Here is a 20557-nt window from a genome sequence, read left to right as displayed (position 1 = left end):
ACTTAGTTTTCTGTCCACTTGTCTCATATCACTTCTTAAAAATCAAAATGGGAAAGTTCCCAGTGTCGGCCCATACTGTGTTTGGGAGTGGGGGGTGGAGGTGGGTATAATATGTGTGGGGGATAATGAAGGCGTGTGCTAAAGTCATTTCATAACCAACATAAATATGAAGAAACACAAAGGCCGTTGTTAATATGCAAGTACAGCCTCCCAAGATGTTTCAGTTTGGTCTCTTCCTCCTGCTACAGAAACCAAACGATCGTGACCACAAAGTCAGACTGGCACTAGGAAACGGCTTACGAGCAGACGTGTGGAAAGAATTCGTCAGGAGATTTGGGGATATTAACATTAATGAGTTCTATGCTTCCACTGAAGGCAATATTGGATTTATGAATTACACGAGAAAAATTGGTGCTGTTGGAAGAGTAAACTACCTACAGAAAGTAAGTATATTGGAAAATGAGGGCATCTGTAGCCAGCTTTCAGTACATGGGGATTTCTTGAAAGCTGTATCATGATGATGCTCTTATTAGAATTCCATGACCCATCCACATCACCAAAGGAGGTTTTGCTCATTCTCTATGACAATGACCTAAAAATGACATGGTCCTTTAATTTTAACATATTAATTTCAATTAATGACAACCCACTATGATTTTCCATCTGTAACTTGTGTGAAGTCTTCTAATGCCATTTATACTTGTATATGTTAAAACACTTGAAGGTTACCAGTTCTGTATGTTAACTACACACTGTGAAATGTGGTATTTCTCTTTCATTGTGATGTGTGTTACCATCAAGAGGCTGGTCGGGGGCTCTTTTTATACATTTAGGAGCAGGGCCCTGTCCCCAGAACTTTGGAAGGAGGGACAACTTGTGTTCACCTTTGTGTTCACAAGGAGGGTGGGCCCAGGCATCAGTATTTTTTTAGCATTTTTAGAAATAAAGCTTTTAATTGGAGGATAATGGCTTTTATTATGTTGTGCTGGTTTCTGCCATACAACAACATGGATCAGCTATGAGTGTGTGTGTAGATAGATAGATAGATAGATAGATAGATAGATAGATAGATAGATAGATAGATGATAGATAGATAAATCTTCTGTCTTAAACCTCCCTCCCACTCACCTCATCCCACTCCTCTAGGTAGTATTTTTTTAAAGCTATTTAACCAAGATTAAGAACTGCTCCCTTGAGAGAACCAGGATGCATCCGCGTTCTAGGATCTTATAAACAATTGTGTTCACCTGATAACCACACTGGGCTTCCCAGGTGGTGCTAGTGGTAAAGAACCCGGCTGCCAATGCAGGAGACTCAGAGATGCAGGTTCCATCCCTAGGTTGGGAAGATCCCCTGGAGGAGGGCATGGCGGCCCACTCCAATATTCTTGCCTGGAGAATCCCATGGACAGAGGAGCCTGGCGGGCTACAGTCCATAGTGTCACACAGAGTTGAACACGACTGAAGTGACCTAGCACCACACCACAGTAACCATACCAGAAGGATATTTCTTATGTGTAAGCCAGCTCATGCAGCATTTTCTTTTCCCTCTCAGTCATTTTATTGCCTCATCTCCAGACAATCTCTTTGCCTTTTATTGTGTCTGAGCAGTCAGTCTTCCAGGTGACTACCTATTCTGCAAAATTCCAGAAACATTCAACAAATACTGAATCTTTACTGGCTTCAGCAGTCATTACGGTTGTTATGCTTCAAGTACGTCATCCTGCCTGGGCATGAAACGGCCACACCAGGGCTCCCAGGCAACCGATGCCCCCAGGGACTGACCAGCCAAGTACACAGGACAATAGTCCTCGTGCATAAGAGAGCTGCCCTAAGAGACCAGATCCCACTACCATCCCAGACTAGCCCAAGATCATGCCCTTTCCCATGGTCATGCCTCAACTTCAGAAATAAAACAAAAAGGGAAAATATAGAGCCTAGTCCCTGGCCCAAACTTATGTAATAAGGGGAAAGAGTTGTTGAATGAATTATATTAGATAGAATATAGCCCAGTGCCTGCCATATAATAGCCTTGAATAGCTGTAAAGATTATTATCATTCCATTCTTTGTATCCTGGCCTGATCTCTTGGGATTTCCAAGTTCAAGGCACCTCTCTAACAATAACAGCCAAGCCTACATTACACATGTCCCTCCACTGTCCTCTACACCTGTGCCACCCAGTATAGTAGCCACTAGCTACACGTGGCTATTTAAATTATGTCAATTTTTAATCAGTTCTTCATTTGACCTAGCCACACTTCACATGCTTAGTAGCCACATGTGTTTAGTGACTACCACGTTGAGAAGTACAGTTATAGAACATTTCCATCACCATAGAAGATTCTACTGGAAAGCTCTATTACAGACTTGAGAATCAACTGTTGAGAGGGTCAATCTTCTCTAGTTAGGGTCAGGCCAACCTGGATGAGTCCAAACCTTGGAGACCCAGGATAAATGCGGTTCAAAAACAAGAGAGGGCAGAAAGCTGAGCTGAGGCCTGGTGCAAGATATCTATGTTGTCACTTAAGTGTTAGTCACTCAGATGTGTCTGACTCTTTGCAACCCCATGGACCATAGCCCACCAGGCTCCTCTGTCCATGGGATTCTTCAGGCAAGAACACTGGAGAGGGTTGCCATTCCTTTCTCCAGGGGATCTTCACGACCCAGGAGTTGAACCTGAGTCTCCTGTGTTGCAGGCAGATTCTTTACCATCTGAGCCACCAGGGCACTACTGACTCAAAAACATGAGTTGCAAGGACTTCTCTACTGGTCTAGAGGTTAAGATTTTACCTTCCAATGCAAGGGGTGCAGGCTCAGCTCCTGGTTGAGGAGCTAAGATCCCACATGCCTTGCAGCTGAAAAACCAAAACATAAAACAGAAATATTATTATAACAACAGAAACAATATAAAATATTATTATAACAAATTCAATAAAGGCTTTTAAAATAGTCCACATCCAAAAAGATATCTTTTAAAAAAGTGAGTTGCAGGGAAACATTCAAACCAAACCTGAGCACTTGAGAAGTTGGTGTTGGGTGTTACTAGCTCTTTCCTCCTCATCCACTGATTGCCATGTTTTGTCATTTTCTACTTTAAACAAAACCATATTTTTTAAGTTAAAAATAAAAATTACCATACGTCTGATAGGGAAAGAAGCAATAGTTAGTTACCACCCCTAATTTTTTTACATTCTTGCAAATAAACAAGATACATTTGTTGACTATGTATGCTTTTTGGTTTTTAATGGTTTTCTGCTACTACAAAAGCATATGATTGGTTAATTTATGTATAGATTTGAATATAAATTTGAAATGGACGTAGTAATCATAGTTAATAATTAAGTCTAAATACTATGATGTTTGTGTTTTACTGTAAGTATAGAAAATGATATACTTATTGCTCTTACTGAGTTACATAAATTTAAATTCTTATGCCCTTGGATTATAGTAACAAGAAATACAGTAGAATTTAAATAATTTTATAGCCATGGCATGAAACAAATTATACCATTGTACCACTGAATCTTAAATGTATTTGAGGACATGTCCCTGGAACACAAGATATTTAACAGTGGTGTATTAAGGTTAAACAAGATTTTTTTTTTTTTTTGCAGGGGGTGGGTATTAAATAAGACTTTAAAAGCCCATTAGTGATATATCCATCAAAGAACATGTATGAGAATGTTCATAACAGCTTTATATTTAATGGTCTAAAACTAGAAACAATCCAAATGTCCATTAACAGGAAAAGAGATAAATAAAGTATGGTATATTCATACAAGGAAAGTAGGAAAGTTGCATGGCAATAAAAACTACACCACGGACACAAACACCAGCAGGGAGGGAGTAATCTCACAGACGTGTTTAGTGAAAGCAGCAGACACGAAGGCATATATTTATTTCATGTATTTGATGCTTAAGACTACTTTATGGTAATAAAAATCAGAATAGTGACTTGAGAGAGAGGGGCAGGAGGAAACTTCTTAAGGTAATAAAAATGTTTAGTATCTTGATCTGGGCAGTAGTTAAATAAGTGTATGCATATGTAAAAATTCATCAAGCTGTACACTTAAGGTATCTGTACTTTATATACTTTCTGTATGCTATAACACAATAAACAACAAAAATTTGTGAAAGAATATGTGCTCAAAATGATCCATTTTAATTTTACTAGAAAGTCGTAAATTATGAGCTGATTAAATACGACGTAGAGAAAGATGAACCTGTTCGAGATGGAAATGGATACTGCATCAAGGTTCCCAAAGGTACAGTAAAATTTTGTTATATTAACCTGTCTTGTCTTATCTTAACCGAGTGAACCTTAAGAACTAACATATCACTGCTAAAATGAACATGTAAAAATTTTCAGAGTGGGTGGGGGAAGAGGTTTACTTTGTACCCCTGGAAATAGAGAAATTCCAAAAGGTAATAATATACTACTACATGTAATATAATTATAATTTGAAACTTTGCTTAATAACTTCTCAATTATTAAGGGGATATGTAATTATGGTTGCAAAACTATAGCTAGTTTTAGGGGGCTTTTACTTTTAAGCTTAAACTACCAAACATTTGTCAAATTATGTATATAAATCATTATTCAGTAAAATATTCATATTAAAAGAATTACAAATGTGTAACCATAGAGAATATGTACTCTGTGTGTGTGTACATGGTGTATATATGTCTGTATATGATATACATGGAAATACACATACATGTGCATGTAAAATGATACTTTCTGCAGTCAACTTGTTACCAGTGGGTTGTATGCCATCTGTTTGAAAGGCAGGTTAATAATGATTTTGCCTACTACTAGCACATAAAATCAGAGAAGCAATGGCACCCCACTCCAGTATTCTTGCCTGAAGAATCTCATGGACAGAGGAGCCTGGTAGGCTGTAGGCTGTGGTCCATGGGGTCGCTAAGAGCCGGACATGACTGAAGTGACTTAGCAGCAGCAGCAGCACATAAAATAGCTATATGCTTCCTTCTGTCTTAGGTGAACCTGGACTCCTGATTTGCAAAATCACACAGTTAACACCATTTAATGGCTATGCTGGAGGAAAGAGTCAGACGGAGAAGAAAAAACTGAGAGATGTCTTTAAGAAAGGAGACCTGTATTTCAACAGTGGAGATCTCTTAATGATTGACCACGAAAATTTTATCTACTTCCACGACAGAGTTGGAGACACATTCCGGTTGGTTTCTCTGAATTATTGAACCCAAAACAAACACATGTACAATTTGGCTTACTCCTAAATTAGAGTCATGTTCCGTTTTGCCTGTGGTGTACCATTTCCTTCTATCTCTTTGTCATGTCAGTTCAACCTCCTATATTCCCAGAAAGGTCTTCCCTGGTGTCTCAGCAGTAAAGAATCTGCCTGCAATGCAGGAGACACAGGTTCAGTCACTGGGGTGGGGAAGATCCCCTGGAGGAGGGCATGGCAACCCACTCCAGTATTCTTGGCTGGAGAATCCCATGGACAGAGGAGCCTGGCGGGCTACAGTCCATAGGGCCTCCCAACAGTTCAGATGCAACTGAAGCAACTTAGCACACACACACATTCCCAGAAAATATGGAACAAAATACACTGGGTGTCACTCTGCAATGCTCAGTGAACTTGGTTGAGCAACCAGATGAGACTAGGAGAGAAAATAGCTAGTGCCTGATTTGGGGCACCTCAATAACAGTCTATTCAATTCCTCTCATTTATCATCAGTTATTACCAGTCACTCGGGTCAGACAGGGATGTTCACCCTGTTTTCTATCATAAGCCTTTTCTTCAGATAAAATCAAATGCAAATTAATGTGAAGATGATCTAGTTGAAGAGGAGGCAAGGGTTCTGAGCCCACGTGGGCCTCTCCCTCTCGCTTTCCATCCCCAACCAAATGGTTTCCCACAGAACCCCCAAGTCAGCACAGTGGACATTGAAAATCATTGTAATAGACCATGAAATTAATTCTCAGCAACAGCACTGTCCTCCAGCCTCAGGACACTTTATTTAACCCAGCTTCCTTATTGTATAAGCTCCCTGAGGCCAGACTCTGTGTCTGCTTGTTCATACCCCACCCCAGCACCTAACACAGTGATTACTTTTTGCATGAATGAATAAGGAAGAGATGGGAGTTGTCTAGTAGAAAGAGCATGGATATGAATGAGAACTCAGCCCCCAGGCTTCCTTTGCACGTGAGCAGATGTATTATCAAGGCAGATAACCTTTCTCCACCTCAGTCACTTCACCCATGAAATGAAGGTGCCAGTGATCCTTAGGGTTCCTTCCATCTCTAACATCCCGTGATTCTGGATCTAAATCATTAGTTTATGCCACCTTCATGTTACTAAAAAGATACTTTTGGGAGATCTAAAGAATTTTAAATGTTAAGTCAAAATTTAACTAAAATTCAACATTTTATTCTCCCTACAAATAAACTATGATATTTTCTTTCTTACTAAAAGCATTTTCATAGACATAAGACCCTGAAATACAAGTATGAAATTCTGTTTAATAGAAATTTGCTAACTGAATTAAATAGAAAAGTTAGTGAATGAGGAGAGGGAGAGACCTAAACACAGCAAAAAGTCACAGATTTGTTTTTTTATTCCTAGTGCCTTTCTCAGGCCAAACCTGTATTTTAACACTAGAACATCATTCAGTAAACCACATTTCACATTGGGAGGTTAAAATTCCACATTTTATTATTTAGGTCCATGCCTCTGTCTTTCATGCCTCAAGCAGGATGCCTCTCCCATGAGTTAAGTTGGAGAGTTTGAGGACCAAGGTGAGGAAGACAAATGCAGCCACTCCACAGAGGCCTGGAGAAAACACCTCTCACAGACCACCTGGACCACAGACAACCAGTGACCTCTGCTAACCTTGCCTTTTCTTCCAGGTGGAAAGGGGAAAATGTGGCCACCACTGAAGTCGCTGACACAGTAGGACTGGTTGATTTTGTCGAAGAAGTGAATGTTTATGGTGTGTCTGTGCCAGGTATGCATAATACATTATAAATCAAAGCCAAAACTCCTACACTAACTGAACATAATTTTAACCCCAGGGCAAAGTTTGTCATCATTTTTTCCTGCTTTCCTGGGAAAAGCAAACAGCTCTTTCCCAGCTGCTGGGAGTAGGGGGCTCATGCCTGGTTTATGTGCATTCTAAACCAGCCACGTGAGTCCCTCTGAACCTGGCCTTCCTCTGTGGTCCAGCCCCCCAGCTGTTCTGAGGCCCTCCAGCAAGACAGATCTCCCAGAGATGCAGGGTCCATGCAGTGTTTGGCATGCCTTGAGAAAAGATGTGTCACACTGGAGAGTTTAGAAATGGTATCTTGGCCTCTGAACTGGAAGGCACAAATAACAAGCAAGTGCAGTTGCTACAGGAAAAGAGCCAAGAAGGGGCTGAGTTTTTCCAGACTCTTAGAGCAAGTTCCTAATCCCCGCTTGCCCCACTGAGTTTGAGAAGCATCACACAAAGTCCTGTCACCAAGCTTCTGTCTGCTGATCACCCTCCGCTGAGAGAGAGGGGAGTGTGGGGTCTGATTTGGGTCCTGACTCCAACACCTGCTGGCTCTTTGACTTCAGGCAAGCCACTAAATTAGGGATAATACCAACCCTGCAGTTAAGATTGCCAAGAGAACGAATTCATTTTAATTACATAAATACTAAATATATGTTTATCAGATATGTACATGAGGGTTGTCATGAAATCATTGTAATTATAGATGTCAAGAGGATTAAACCCTCCAAGTCACTATCCAAATATAAGGTACTAGGGGTTATGGTGTTTCCTAGAATTCAGTACTTGGGATTCTCATCTATATTCAGAATGGAAATCCCAAAGTCCCTTTTTCTTGAAATATGATGTTTTCACATGACATCGTGCTGTCCTTTTGTTTATTAAAGACTATTTGAGGCTTTCTCTTGCCTGTTCCTCTCCAATTCTGTGACAGTGATATGATAGGAACTGTAGCCACATCTTGGGTCAGAGTCTGACTCAAGTCCAACTTCTCATGTTGAACTTCAGGCTGGGCCCATATCCTGGTTGTCAGCTATCACACCATGTTCTCACAGACCCCACCCAAAATGTTGCATGCACTTCTAAATGTTGGATTTTTTTTTAAGTAACAATACAAAAGAATGAGTATGACAAGGTAAGAGAATATGGGAAATAGAATGAAAGGCCTAATCCATGTTCTTCAAAGTGGTGTCACCTATAAATTGGCACTTGCCATCTGCATCTACAAGGATCAAATTATGAGCTTCTACAGCTGGCGTTCAGGGTAGAGATCAGGAATTAGGCAATCTGTGCTTTGGGAAAAGCTGATAGAGCCAGTCTTCAGATAGATATTTTCAGATGATTTTATGAACCCAATTCATGCATCTCCTTTATCTATTGTAGAAAAGCACTAAAATTCTTCATGGTGACATCTGCTCATCATGACTAGCAGTAACCTGCCCAAAAAAAAAAAAAAAAAAAAAAAAAAAGTGCTTGATTGCATGTACTCCCCACTCACTAAAATCTCGTATATACTGATCTTCCCAGCTACCTCTTTGGAGCAGTTTCTCAGAGCCATTTGAAATGCTATCTTCCAGGCTATAGTCCTCATTTTGCCCCCCAATAAAACTTAACTCACAACCAATCCACCTGCAATGAAGGAGATCTGGGTTCAATCCCTAGGTTCAATTCTTGGAGAAGGAAATGGCAACCCACTCCAGTATTCTTGCTTGAAGAATTCCATGGACAGAGGAGCCTGGAAGGCTACAGTTCATGGGGTTTCAAGAGTCAGACATGACTGAGCAACTAAACCACCACTTACATTGTGCATATTTTTTTTTGGCTGACAGTGGGGTCCCTGAACCATCAACGGCATCATCGCCTAGAAGCTTGTTAAAAATGTGCTATTTCTCATTAAAAATGCCCACCCCAGACCTACTGAATCAGAATCTCTGGGCTAGGGCACCAGGAAGCTGTGTTTTAACAAGCCCTCCAGTGATTCTTAAAAAAATCAAGTCTGGTTTGAGGTGATGAATATTTTCTAGAAGTAGATATTGGTAAGAATTGCATGACATTGTAAATGCCACTGAACTGTATACTTTAAAATGGTTAAAATAATGATTCATTTTTTTACCACAATTTTTAAAAAACACTAAAGTCTGAGAAGCATGGAGGCCTAGTGGTTCTGAAAATCTAGCCAATCTTCAGAATCATCTGGGAAACTTTTTAAAGCCGGGATCTAACGAATCAGAACCTCTGGGGTTTGGGACTCAATCTTTTGTGTCTTTTTAAAAATTTTATTCCCAAGTGGGTCTAACAACCAGTAATGTTTCAGAGTCACTGATATAGAACAAAGAAGGGGAGGCTAATAGAGTTTCAAATGATTGGGAGACATCAGATAGAACAAGGAGCAGGTGTGTTCATATTGCTCTGGAGAACAGAATGAAAATGGATGGATTGAAATGACCAGGGAGCAAATTTTAGCCTGAGAACTCTCCTGTAACCTGAAGATCAGCAACAAAATGCACTGATTCCTGAGACAGACAATGTCCCACCAATGTGTAAAGACGCTGGTTGTCCAGGAATCCTCTGAGAATTCTCACAGCAGTGAAAGATCAGGTGCAAATCCTAACATCTCTCCTGTTTTCAGATTCTGTGAGTCTCAGTTCAGTTCAGTCACTTAGTCATGTCCGACTCTTTGCGACCCGATGAACCGCAGCATGCCAGGCCTCCCTGTCCATCACCAACTCCCACAGTTTACTCAAACTCATGTCCATCGAGTCGGCAATGCCATCCAACCATCTCATCCTCTGTCGTTCCCTTCTCCTCCTGCCTTCAATCTTTCCCAACATCAGGGTCTTTTCAAATGAATCAGCTCCGTACATCAGGTGACCAAAGTATTGGAGTTTCAGCTTTAACATCATTCCTTCCAATGAACACCCAGGACTGATCTCCTTGCAGTCCAAGGGACTCTCAGGAGTCTTCTCCAACACCATAGTTCAAAAGCATCAATTCTTCGGCACTCAGCCCGCTTTATAGTCCAACTCTCACATCCATACGTGACCTCTGGAAAAACCATAGCCTTGACTAGACAGACCTTTGTTGACAAAGTAATGTGTCTACTTTTTAACATGCTGTCTAGGTTGGTCATAACTTTCCTTCCAAGGAGTAAGCGTCTTTTAATTTCATGGCTGCTGTTACCATCTGCAGTGATTTTGGAGCCCAAAAAAATAAAATCAGCCACTGTTTCCACTGTCTCCCCATCTATTTCCCATGAAGTGATGGGCCCAGATGACATGATCTTAGTTTTCTCAATGTTGAGTTTTAAGCCAACTTTTTCACTCTCCTCTTTCACTTTCATCAAGAGACTCTTTAGTTCTTCTTCACTTTCTGCCATAAGGGTGGTGTCATCTGCATATCTGAGGTTATTGATATTTCTCTCGGCAATCTTGATTCCAGCTTGTGCTTCATCCCAGCAGCCTTGAAATGTGGCAGGTTCATCTAGAGAAAGACATAAGAATCACTGCTTTGGTGATTTTCAGTTCCAAAGGACTGAACAAGGCTTTCACAGATCTCAGCTTTGAACCAGGAGAGAACGTCCAAGTTTGGGTCTAAAATAGAGATGACACCAGAACTGCCAAACTCCTCTCTAGAACTTTATATTATCAACAGAACTTTCTGCAATGTTCTGAAAATGTTCTATATCTGCACTCTCAGTATGGTAGCCAGTTGCTACCATATGGCTGTTGAGCACTTGAAATGTGGCTGGTGAAACTGAGGAACTGAATTTTTTCATTTTATTTAATTAATTTGAATAACTACATGTGACCAGTGGCTACCATGTTGAATAGTACAGCTCTAGAGAGCCCCTGGCTAGAACTGCTGCAGACAGGAGCCTTCCCCCTGGAGCTGAACTAGCCCCAACCAACCTCTGGGAATCAGGACAGAGACCTGAGATCCATCAGCTCCATTCACCTCTCAGAAGCAAAGTGCCAGCTGACACTGAAGATTTCTGTTGCATCAGCCTCTGCCTTCATTCTGAAAGGAGCTCACTGGAGACATTCAAGATTCCTGAGACTAGTGCCTTTGACATAGCTACCAGGGGCCCCTAAAGAAAAAGGGTCTGGTGCCCTGCCTCCCTCCTTCAGATAAGAGGAAAGCAAATGTGGATGCATTTCCTTTCTTGTAATCTTTCCTCTTGTTTTCTTTAGAGTCATAGGTAAACATGCAATCACCATGGGAGAGATTTCGAAAGCTGGGGCCCAAGTGACAAAGGGTGTCTTAATCTCTTCTCTGGTTACAGTTAACTAGTTCAGAAAAGTGGACCCAGACTCCCACTGGGTCTCGTGGATCAGGTAGAAGATGTATTTATAAGTAATTACCACTGTCCTCACAAGAAAACAATGGTAATTGTTCTGAATGCCTCTCCACTTAACGGCCCAACCTTACAGGATCTGTTTTCTCTGCGGAGTGTTCAACCTCTCAGGACTAGATGGCAGCAAGGTAGGGTAGCGGTGACACTGCTCACCCTCGATCTGCCTTCACCTTCCCATCTGTCAGCCTCTCTGAAATGCAGAGGCAAAGCTGTTAGGAACCATAATTAAATAACTAAGTCTCAGAGGTGACATTTGTACCTGGAAGCACAATAGATCTGACCTGCTAACTAAAGAACAACCTGAGCCCAGTTACCCCTGACAGGGGAACAACAGTTTTTCATCAGAGTTCAAAAAATTTCCTTTAGCCACTAGTTCAACCTGTTGTCCGTACGGTAGTTTACATCTAGGCTGCCAAGAAGGATGATAGCAATAAACATAGGATCTGGAGGCAGTCTAACCCAGTTCCATTTCTGGCCCTGTCTAGTATTTGCTGCAGAAACTTGAACAAGTCTTTTTTGTTTTCAATTTATTTATTTTTTTACTTGAAGGATAATTGCTTTACAGAATTTTGTTTTCTGTCAAACCTCAACATGAATCAGCCATAGGTATACATATATCCCCTCCCTTTTGAACCTCCCTCCCATCTCCCTCCCCATCCCACCCCCTAGGTTGATACAGAGCCCCTGTTTGAGTTTCCTGATCCATACAGCAAATTCCTGTTGGCTGTCTATTTTACATATGGTAATGTAAGTTTCCATGGTACTCTCTCCATACATCTCACCCTTTCGTCCCCTCTCCCCATGTCCATAAGTGTATTCTGTACGTCTGGTTCTCCACTTCTGCCCTGTAAATAAATTCTTCAGTACTTTTTTTTTCTAGATTCCATATATATGTGTTAGGATATGATATTTATCTTTCTCTTTCTGTCTTACGTCACTCTGTATAACAAGCTCTAGGTTCATCCATTGAACAAGTCTTTTAATGTCACTAAGCCTCAGTTTCTTCACCTGTAAAATGGAGATAACATTTGTACCTTCATAAGGTTGTCATGAGGTTAAATGAGATGGTACATAAAACACATTTCGTGGACTTCCCTGGTGGTGCAGTGGGTAAGAATCTGCCTGCCAAAGCAGGGGACATGGATTCAATCCCTGGTCTGGGAAGATTCCACAGGCTGTGGAGTAGCTAAGCCCATGGGCCACAACAACTGAGCCCTCGCACCATAACTGCTGAAGCCCGCATGCCTAAAGCCTGCGCTCCACAGCAAGAGAAGCCATTGCAATGAGAAGCCTGTGCACCGCAACTAGAGAAAGCCCACGTGCAGCAACGAAAACCCAACACAGCCAAAAATAATAAGTATAGCAGTGTGTACATGTCAAAAAATAGATAGATATGAAAACACACTTCGTAAAGGGCCTGGCATATACTAAAGATTCAATCAATATATATAGCTTGTTGTTTTGTTATCATTAATTTACTTCAGAATTTAACTTCAAGATATATTTTGAAATACAAATTCCAGCTATCCAAAAGAAACCCATGCCATAATGTTGTCTCAGTTCACTATCTTCTGACCTAGCAAAGCATCATAAAATAAACTAGCTACAACACACCTAATTTTTATTCACTTTAACTCTAGGTCATGAGGGTCGAATTGGCATGGCCTCGATCAAGATAAAGGCAGACCATGAATTTGATGGACGGAAACTCTTTAAGCACGTGGTCGATTACCTGCCTAGTTATGCAAGGCCGCGGTTTCTAAGAATACAGGTGAGACCCCGTTGTTATCAAGTTCAGTTATCCTTTCTCTTAGAGACCCCTGCCTCTTAGCAAACAACTCTTCTTTACCATGGCAACCTTGCCAACCAAATTTTCACTACCCTTTTCAGGAAGCTCAGTGAGGAAGCAGAAATACCAGAAGATAAAACTAGCTGAAACCAAATCCTAACCCCTTTCTCCTTAAAACAACAGACAGTTTATTCAGCAAGAACATTAGCAAATAACTCACAATGTCTGTCTGATGTGGCATAACAGACACATAAAATAGAAATGCTCTGACCTTCTTATTGTTTCCAGTTTTAAAGAATGGTTAAAAAAAAAAACTCACTGAAGTCCTGCACCTGTCTACAGCCTGAAATTTAATTGGGCATCATTAGCCAGTCGGAAATCCAAAGCTAAGCTATCAAAGATAGAGGGGCTGTTTTCTTTCTCAAACATTAATCCCTTAGTTTAACTCACTTTTGGACCTTGAGCACTGTGATTCTGCAGCTGAGGATTTAAGACAAGCAGTGTTAGATTACCAGATATTGCTAAGGTTATACAATTATCTCTGTTGATATTCATGAAGCCCTGACATTTGCTTTACAATGAGACGTTGAGAGACATCAGAGTTGAAATATCCTCAAATCAACACCTATTTATTGAAGCAGAAACAAGAAACAGTGTGAAAAAGCAGATTTGTCTGTGTGTAGATGATTGCTTTCCCCACTTCACCGTTAATAAGAATTTTCCAGCAATACCTGAAGCTTGCCAAGCAAGAGATGCTTCTGCTTCATATTCCACTGTCACAGCCCCTTCCTCCCCACAAATGATCTTTAAGCTTTAAGGGAAGGAAAAATACGTCTACAGAGGGCCCCCTAGTGGAGGTTCTGAAGACAGGCTACACTGGTATCACTCAGAACCTGCCTCACAGCTCTCAAATGATTGATGTTTTTCAGGACACCATTGAGATCACTGGAACTTTTAAACACCGAAAAGTGACCCTCGTGGAAGAGGGCTTTAACCCTGCAGTTATCAAAGATGCCTTGTATTTCTTGGATGACAAAGCAGAAATGTATGTGCCTATGACTGAGGACATTTATAATGCAATTAGTGATAAAATTCTGAAACTCTGAATATTACCAGCAGGATAACTCAATGTATTTCGAAAAAGAAACTGAATGGATCTAGTACAGCCAATTGTTGATATAATCCAACTTTAATTTGACTGAAGATTGTATGGTACATTTTTTTTTATGTATAGCAGTAAGGGAAGACTTTTTAAAATTGCACCTGAACCTTTGTAAGTGAAATGTTTTAGATATAATTATTTTTCAATTTGCACCTACTGTTTGTATTACAAACTAAGCTTGTTAGAGGGAGGATGTTATTTTTTTTAATATGCAATAAAATAGATGAACATCAAGATATGAAATGGCACTTTTTCCTGACTTGATTCTAAATGCAGACCCTTCAACAAGTGATGCTGGGAAGACTGGTCAACTGCATGTGAAAGAATGAAATTAGAACACCTTCTAACACCTTACACAAAAGTAAACTCAAAATGGATTAAAAACCTAATTGTAAGATCAGAAACTATAAAACTCTTAGAGGAAAACACAGGCAGAACACTCTCTGACATAAATCATAGCAAGATCCTCTATGACCCACCTCATAGAGTAATGGAAATAAAAACAAAAATTAAACAAATGGGATCTAATTAACCTTAAAAGCTTTTGCACTGCAAAGGAAACTATAAACAAAGTGAAAATACAACCCTCAAAATGAGAGAAAATAATAGCAAATGAAACAACTGACAAAGGATTAATTTCCAAAATATACAAGCAGCTCATGCAGCACAATACCATAAAAACAAACAATCCAATCAAAAAGTGGGCAGAAGACCTAAACAGACATTTCTCCAAAGGAGCCATACAGATGGCTTATCAATGCATGAAAAGATGCTTAACATCACTCATTACTAGAGAAATGCAAATCAAAACTACAATGAGGTATCATCTCACACTGGTCAGAATGGCTGTCATCAAAAAGTCTACAAACAACAAATGCTGGAGAGAATGTGGAGAAAAGGGAACCTTCTTGCACTGATAAACTGATATAAATTGATACAGCCACTATGGAGAACAATATGGAGATTCCTTTAAAAAAAGGAATAAAACTACCATATGGCCCAGCAATCCCACTACTGGGCATACACCCTGAGGAAACCATAATTGAAAAAGACACATGTACCCCAGTGTTCATTGCAGCACTATTTACAATAGCTAGGACATGGAAGCATCCTGGATGTGCAGCAACAGATGAATGGATAAGGAAGTTGTGGTACATATACAAAATGGAATATTACTCAGCTATAAAGAATACATTTGAGTCAATTCTAATGAGATGTATGAACCCAGAGCCTATTATGCAGAGTGAAGTAAGTCAGAATGAGAAAGACAAATATATATTAACACATATATATGGAATCGAGAAAGATGGTATACTGATGATCCTACTTGAAGGGCAGCAAAGGAGACAAGGACATAAAGAACAGACATCTGGATATAATGTGGGAAGGAGAAGATGGGATGATTTGAGAAAATAGCATTGAAATATATACATTACCAGAAGTAAAAGAGATAGTCCGTGGCAGTTTGCTATATGACACAGGGAAGTCAAAATTGGTGCTCTGTGACAACCTGGGGGGGGGGGGGGATGGGGTAGGAGATGGGAGGGGGTTCAAGAGAGAGGGAACATATGTATACCTATGACTGTTTCATGTTGCTGTATGGCAGAAACCATCACAATATTGTAAAGTCATTATCCTCTAATAAAAAAAAATCTTTAAAAAAAAGAAAGAATACAAGACTGAAAAATAAGTGCAAACCCTGAAACTGACAGCCTAATTGGTCATTTTTCACAGGTATCCTACTTATAATGCTAACGGTATTTTAAGTAAAGGAGGATAAGGAGGTGGGAGGTGAGGGGGCAGGTCCCCAGTGAACAACCCAATGGAAGTCCAGATCTACTGGAAGGTCAACCCTATTCTCCAAGAGCATCCTGGCCACTGTCTACAGAATTATTCACCAAGTGATAAAGCCACCTATAGTCTCAGAAGAGGCTTAAGTCTAGAGTATCAGAGTTCTATACATAAAAAGGTGTTCAGCAAACTTTTCAGCTATAGCAAGGGTTGCAAACTCAAGTGTCTTCAGGATTTGTTTTGGTAATGTGAATGAGAAGAGAGGTCACAAATGAACATGGAAAACTTGGGGACAGCCACGGCACAGCTTCAGTCAGCTGATTATTGTCGTGGGGCTCTACAGCCCAGGTACTTGGGGATGGCCTAAGGAAAACTCCGTATGCCACTGCATCTATGTGAATTTTGCCAATCTTGTAGAATGATGGTGGCTTGTGGAAATTTTTGCAAAATACTAGGTACCTCTGCCTTTGCTTTATTGATCTCCTTGTGAAAATTTTAACCCAGGTGATGGGAGATCGCCAAGCTTTTGACAATATAACATTGTGCAATTGTGTTATTTGGAAACTTGCTAAAGTGACTCATGTTGTAAGTAGTGATTATGTTAAAGCAGTCCTGTCATTCTGCATCACATGGGACCTTTTTTCAGGTGAGAGGTCAGCACTTACACCACGGCCATTAGAATTCCAAGAACCAAAACCTGCTGGGGCCTGACCACCTTTGACCCACATCTGAAGACTTCCCAAGAAACTCAGATGACCTCCTCAGCCTCTCACTTCCCCAAACCTCTGAGATTCAAGTCAGGGACCACAGCTCTGTGGGGATGAACAGAGGCACCACCACAGTATCCTCAATACCTGGGTTTGCATTTGTGTAAACAAAACTAAGCAACCCATCCTGTGACAGGTAATCAATTTTAAAGACTGATTTTTCTCTTTTAAAAGGGCCAAAAGTTGTGTACGTAAAATTGTCTGTATAAGTCACCTTCTTGATTTGAAAGCACAAATGGATATTTTTTTTAATACACTGATACCCATGTAAATGATTCCCTGGTGGCTCAGTGGTAAAAGAATCTGCCTGCCAATGCAGGAGACCCGGGTTCAATCTCTGGGTCAGGAAGATCCCCTGGAGGAGGAAATGGTAACCAAGTTCAGTATTCTTGCCTGGAAAATCCCATGGACAGAGGCACCTGGTAGGCTACAGTCCATGGGGTTGCAAAGAGTCGGATTGAGGGACTAAATAGTAACAACCACCACCACCCATGTAAATCATTCAACAGGTCTCTGATTTCAAGTGCACTGGTTGGAGACATATAATGAGTGCATAGATAGGTTGCTACAGGCACCAAAATAATTTGGGGGTAAAACTAGTGAATGTCAGCATCTGAAATGGAAACTTAGAAGAATCAGTATAAAAACACAGTGACCCTTCCTAAGTGATGATCTGTTACATGTGTTATTCATTTGTACACCAGCTCCACAAGCATTTAGTGGGTCCCTGCTAAGGACCAACAGATAAGCTCAGCACAGTGTGATAGAGTTTTCCAAGCTGCTGTTTAAGAAGTCAGGTCAGACCTTCAAGGATAGCTGACTGGAAAGACTCCTAGAAGGAAGGCCAGAGTCTTCTCCAAGTGTTTTAACTTCTTGAAAATAATTATTTTGTCATTACAGTTGGTGGGTCTGCATGAAGACTGTAAAGAGACAGTTAAGAGGAAAGATGTCAGTCAGGATCACTGCAGCCCTGTGCAGGGGGACGTTGGATGCCTGGCCAACACAGGTTTTCTAGTCAGCATGGGTACCTTCTCCCCAGAGTGCACAGAGTACCATGTTGTCATGTGGATATACAGCTGATGGTGCATTCAACTGTGATGGTCAATTTCCTTTTGCACAGATGTCATACATCTATGAAGCTGTAAGCTCCATGAGAGTAGAGAGTTCATCTATTTTGTTCATCATAATATATCTAGTGCCTTATACATGGAAGGCAATAATTATTTTTTTTAATCAGGCAACCCTGATAAATATCTGGTTCCACATGCAAGCTTTTATATAAATATATATATGTGTGTGTGTGTATAGGGAGTGGGGAGGTGTGTTGGAGGCAGAGAGGATGAGCTAAATAGATGATGTGAGTCTTCTAGTTCAGGTACAGCAGTGAGTCTCAAACTTGAACACAGAATCACCTTCACCAAAAAGTTTTGGTAGGACACAGACTGGGACTTCCCTGGTGGTCCAGTGATTAATAATCCGCCTTACAGTGCAGGGAACACCACTTTGATCCCTGGTCCGGAAAGATCCCACATGCTGCGGGGCAACTAAGCCCGTGTGCCAGAACTACTGAGCCTGTGCTCTGGAGCCCGCAAGCCACAACTACTTTTAGCCCACATGCAGCAACTACTGAAGTCCGCACGCCTAGAACCCGTGCTCTGCAACGAGAAGCCACTGCAATGAGGAGCCGATGCACCGCAACTAGAGTATCCCCACTCGCCACAACTAGAGAAAGCCTGCGTAGCAAGGAAGACCCATCCCTGCCAATAATAGATATATAAATATATATTTTTAAAAAGAAACAGACTGCTGGGACCCATTCTCCAGAGTTGAAACAGGAACTGGAATTTGCAGTTCTAACAAATTCCCAAGTGATGCTGATGCTGTTTTTTGATCAGGGGCTGCATTTTGAGAACCACTGACACAGAAAAAAAGCCTCCTGAATTATACATCATGTGTGCTTAGTGTAATTCAGTTCTTCAGGTGTGGATTATCTTTCATTAACTGAAGCTCAGATCTTATATTTGGAGTGACTCAAAGTACAGGTGTCAGGGAAGGTCCAGCATAAAGCAGCACTCTATCATCTTTAGCCTTCAATTGTTCTTGAAAATTCATGTTAACAGTGTCTATTTACTAGATACACACATACATATTATTTGCTACAGCAAAACCGAAAGCAATCCTAGAGTGTGTCTAGTCAAACCTCTTTGTTTAATTTAAAAAAAAAAGCCTGGGGAGGTGATATATAGGCAGCTCATTAGGATCATTAAGCTCCCACCCAGCACCTGCAGAAGAGACCAGCTCTTTATAGACCAGAACGTATTCCCAGATCAGCAGCATCAGTATCAGCTGAGAACTTGTCAGACATGCAAATTATCAGGCCCCTCAGACCTACTGAATCAGAACCACTGGGGAGAGGCCCAGCCATCTATGCTTTAACAAGCCCTGCTGGTGACTCTGCAGCAGGCTCAACCACTGTCTTGGAGCAGGGCTTCTCATGCTTCAAGTTGCATAAGAAGTACATGGGGATGCCAGTGCTTCTGGTGCACATGCCCCTTTTGGAACAGCAAGCGACTCTAGAACGCTGCTGCTTTTTAGAATTACTGGAGAACTGTTAAACTGGGCCCATCTGATACCAGTTAGATCAAGATTTCTGGGAGTGAGCACCAGGTATCAGTACTTTTTTTTTTTTAAGACTCCCAGGTGATCCCAGTATGGGCAAAGTTCAGGGACCACCAATTGAGAACAAGGGTAATACGCAAATATAAACTCTTGACAAAGATTCTTACCCTGACCAAAACTCTACCTAGGCTCCTCCAAGTCCTCTTCTCAACTGGGCCACAACCTTGGCTTATAAAGATTTGAACAAAATAGCACCAGAGTTTCTAAGAATTCAAGGCCACACCCCTCGGATGATCCTACATCCCGTTAAAGTGCCTGCCTGAGAAACCCAAGGCTGCCAAAGTATTTACCACTTATTCCAGCCAACACTTGAAGATAGGGTCCCTATCTCCCTACCTCTGTGGAAGGGTAGGGGCCTCACTTCGATAAGCACCAGTTAGCAAACCCAGGTGGGCTTTCCATGGACTAAACCCCTCTCCTGTTTTTGGTAATTTTTCACTTCCCTAACCCTACTGAGCCCCTGCAGGCATCCTCCCTCTAAGGTGTCCAGTGACCTCTGTACAAATATAGTTAAGCCTAGTTCACACTGGACTCATTTTTCTATAACAGTTATTACTGATTGAAAATCTATTCTTACCAGGACTTCCCTAGTGGTCCAGTGGTTAAAAATCCGCCTTCCATAGCAGAGGATCCAGGTTCCATCCCTGGTCAGGGAACTAGATCCCACCCACATGCCACAGGACAATTAAGTCTGCACATGGCAACTAGAGAGAAGCTCTTGCACACAACAAAGACCCAGCAGCCAAAAAAAAAGAAAAAAAATGTATCCTTACCATTTTAACTAGCAGCCACTTTAACAGTGTTAATATAACCAATTTCAGAACTACTCCCTACAAAAGTACCATCTGAAATGGAAAGAACTCACCATAGGTAAGCTGCTTGGGAACAAAACTTTTATTTGACTACAGGGTCCAGAAAAAAAAAAAAAGAAAAAGAAAATGCACAAGTTCCAAACCTAGAGAGGGAACATTTTTCTGTAATGAATAATTAGAGAGGTC

The 20557-nt window shown here is 41.0% G+C and overlaps 1 protein-coding gene across 1 annotated transcript in view; it reads left to right on the top strand.

Annotated features, from left to right (window-relative positions):
* Window positions 1–14925, top strand: part of SLC27A2 (solute carrier family 27 member 2) — a 48890-nt gene extending 33965 nt beyond the window's left edge. The window contains exons 5-10 of the mRNA XM_065941548.1: window positions 249–443; window positions 4175–4265; window positions 5003–5201; window positions 6896–6993; window positions 13012–13142; window positions 14090–14925. Of these exons, the coding sequence (XP_065797620.1) occupies window positions 249–443; window positions 4175–4265; window positions 5003–5201; window positions 6896–6993; window positions 13012–13142; window positions 14090–14266 (891 nt within the window). The 3' untranslated portion in view covers window positions 14267–14925. The remainder of the gene's footprint in view (window positions 1–248; window positions 444–4174; window positions 4266–5002; window positions 5202–6895; window positions 6994–13011; window positions 13143–14089) is intronic.
* Window positions 14926–20557: the final 5632 nt, after the last annotated feature.

This window comes from Muntiacus reevesi, chromosome 7 (genome assembly GCF_963930625.1).
Source record: "Muntiacus reevesi chromosome 7, mMunRee1.1, whole genome shotgun sequence".
Taxonomy (NCBI): domain Eukaryota; kingdom Metazoa; phylum Chordata; class Mammalia; order Artiodactyla; family Cervidae; genus Muntiacus; species Muntiacus reevesi.
The sequence above is the reverse complement of the archived record's forward strand: the minus strand, read 5'-3'. Positions and strand labels throughout refer to the sequence as shown.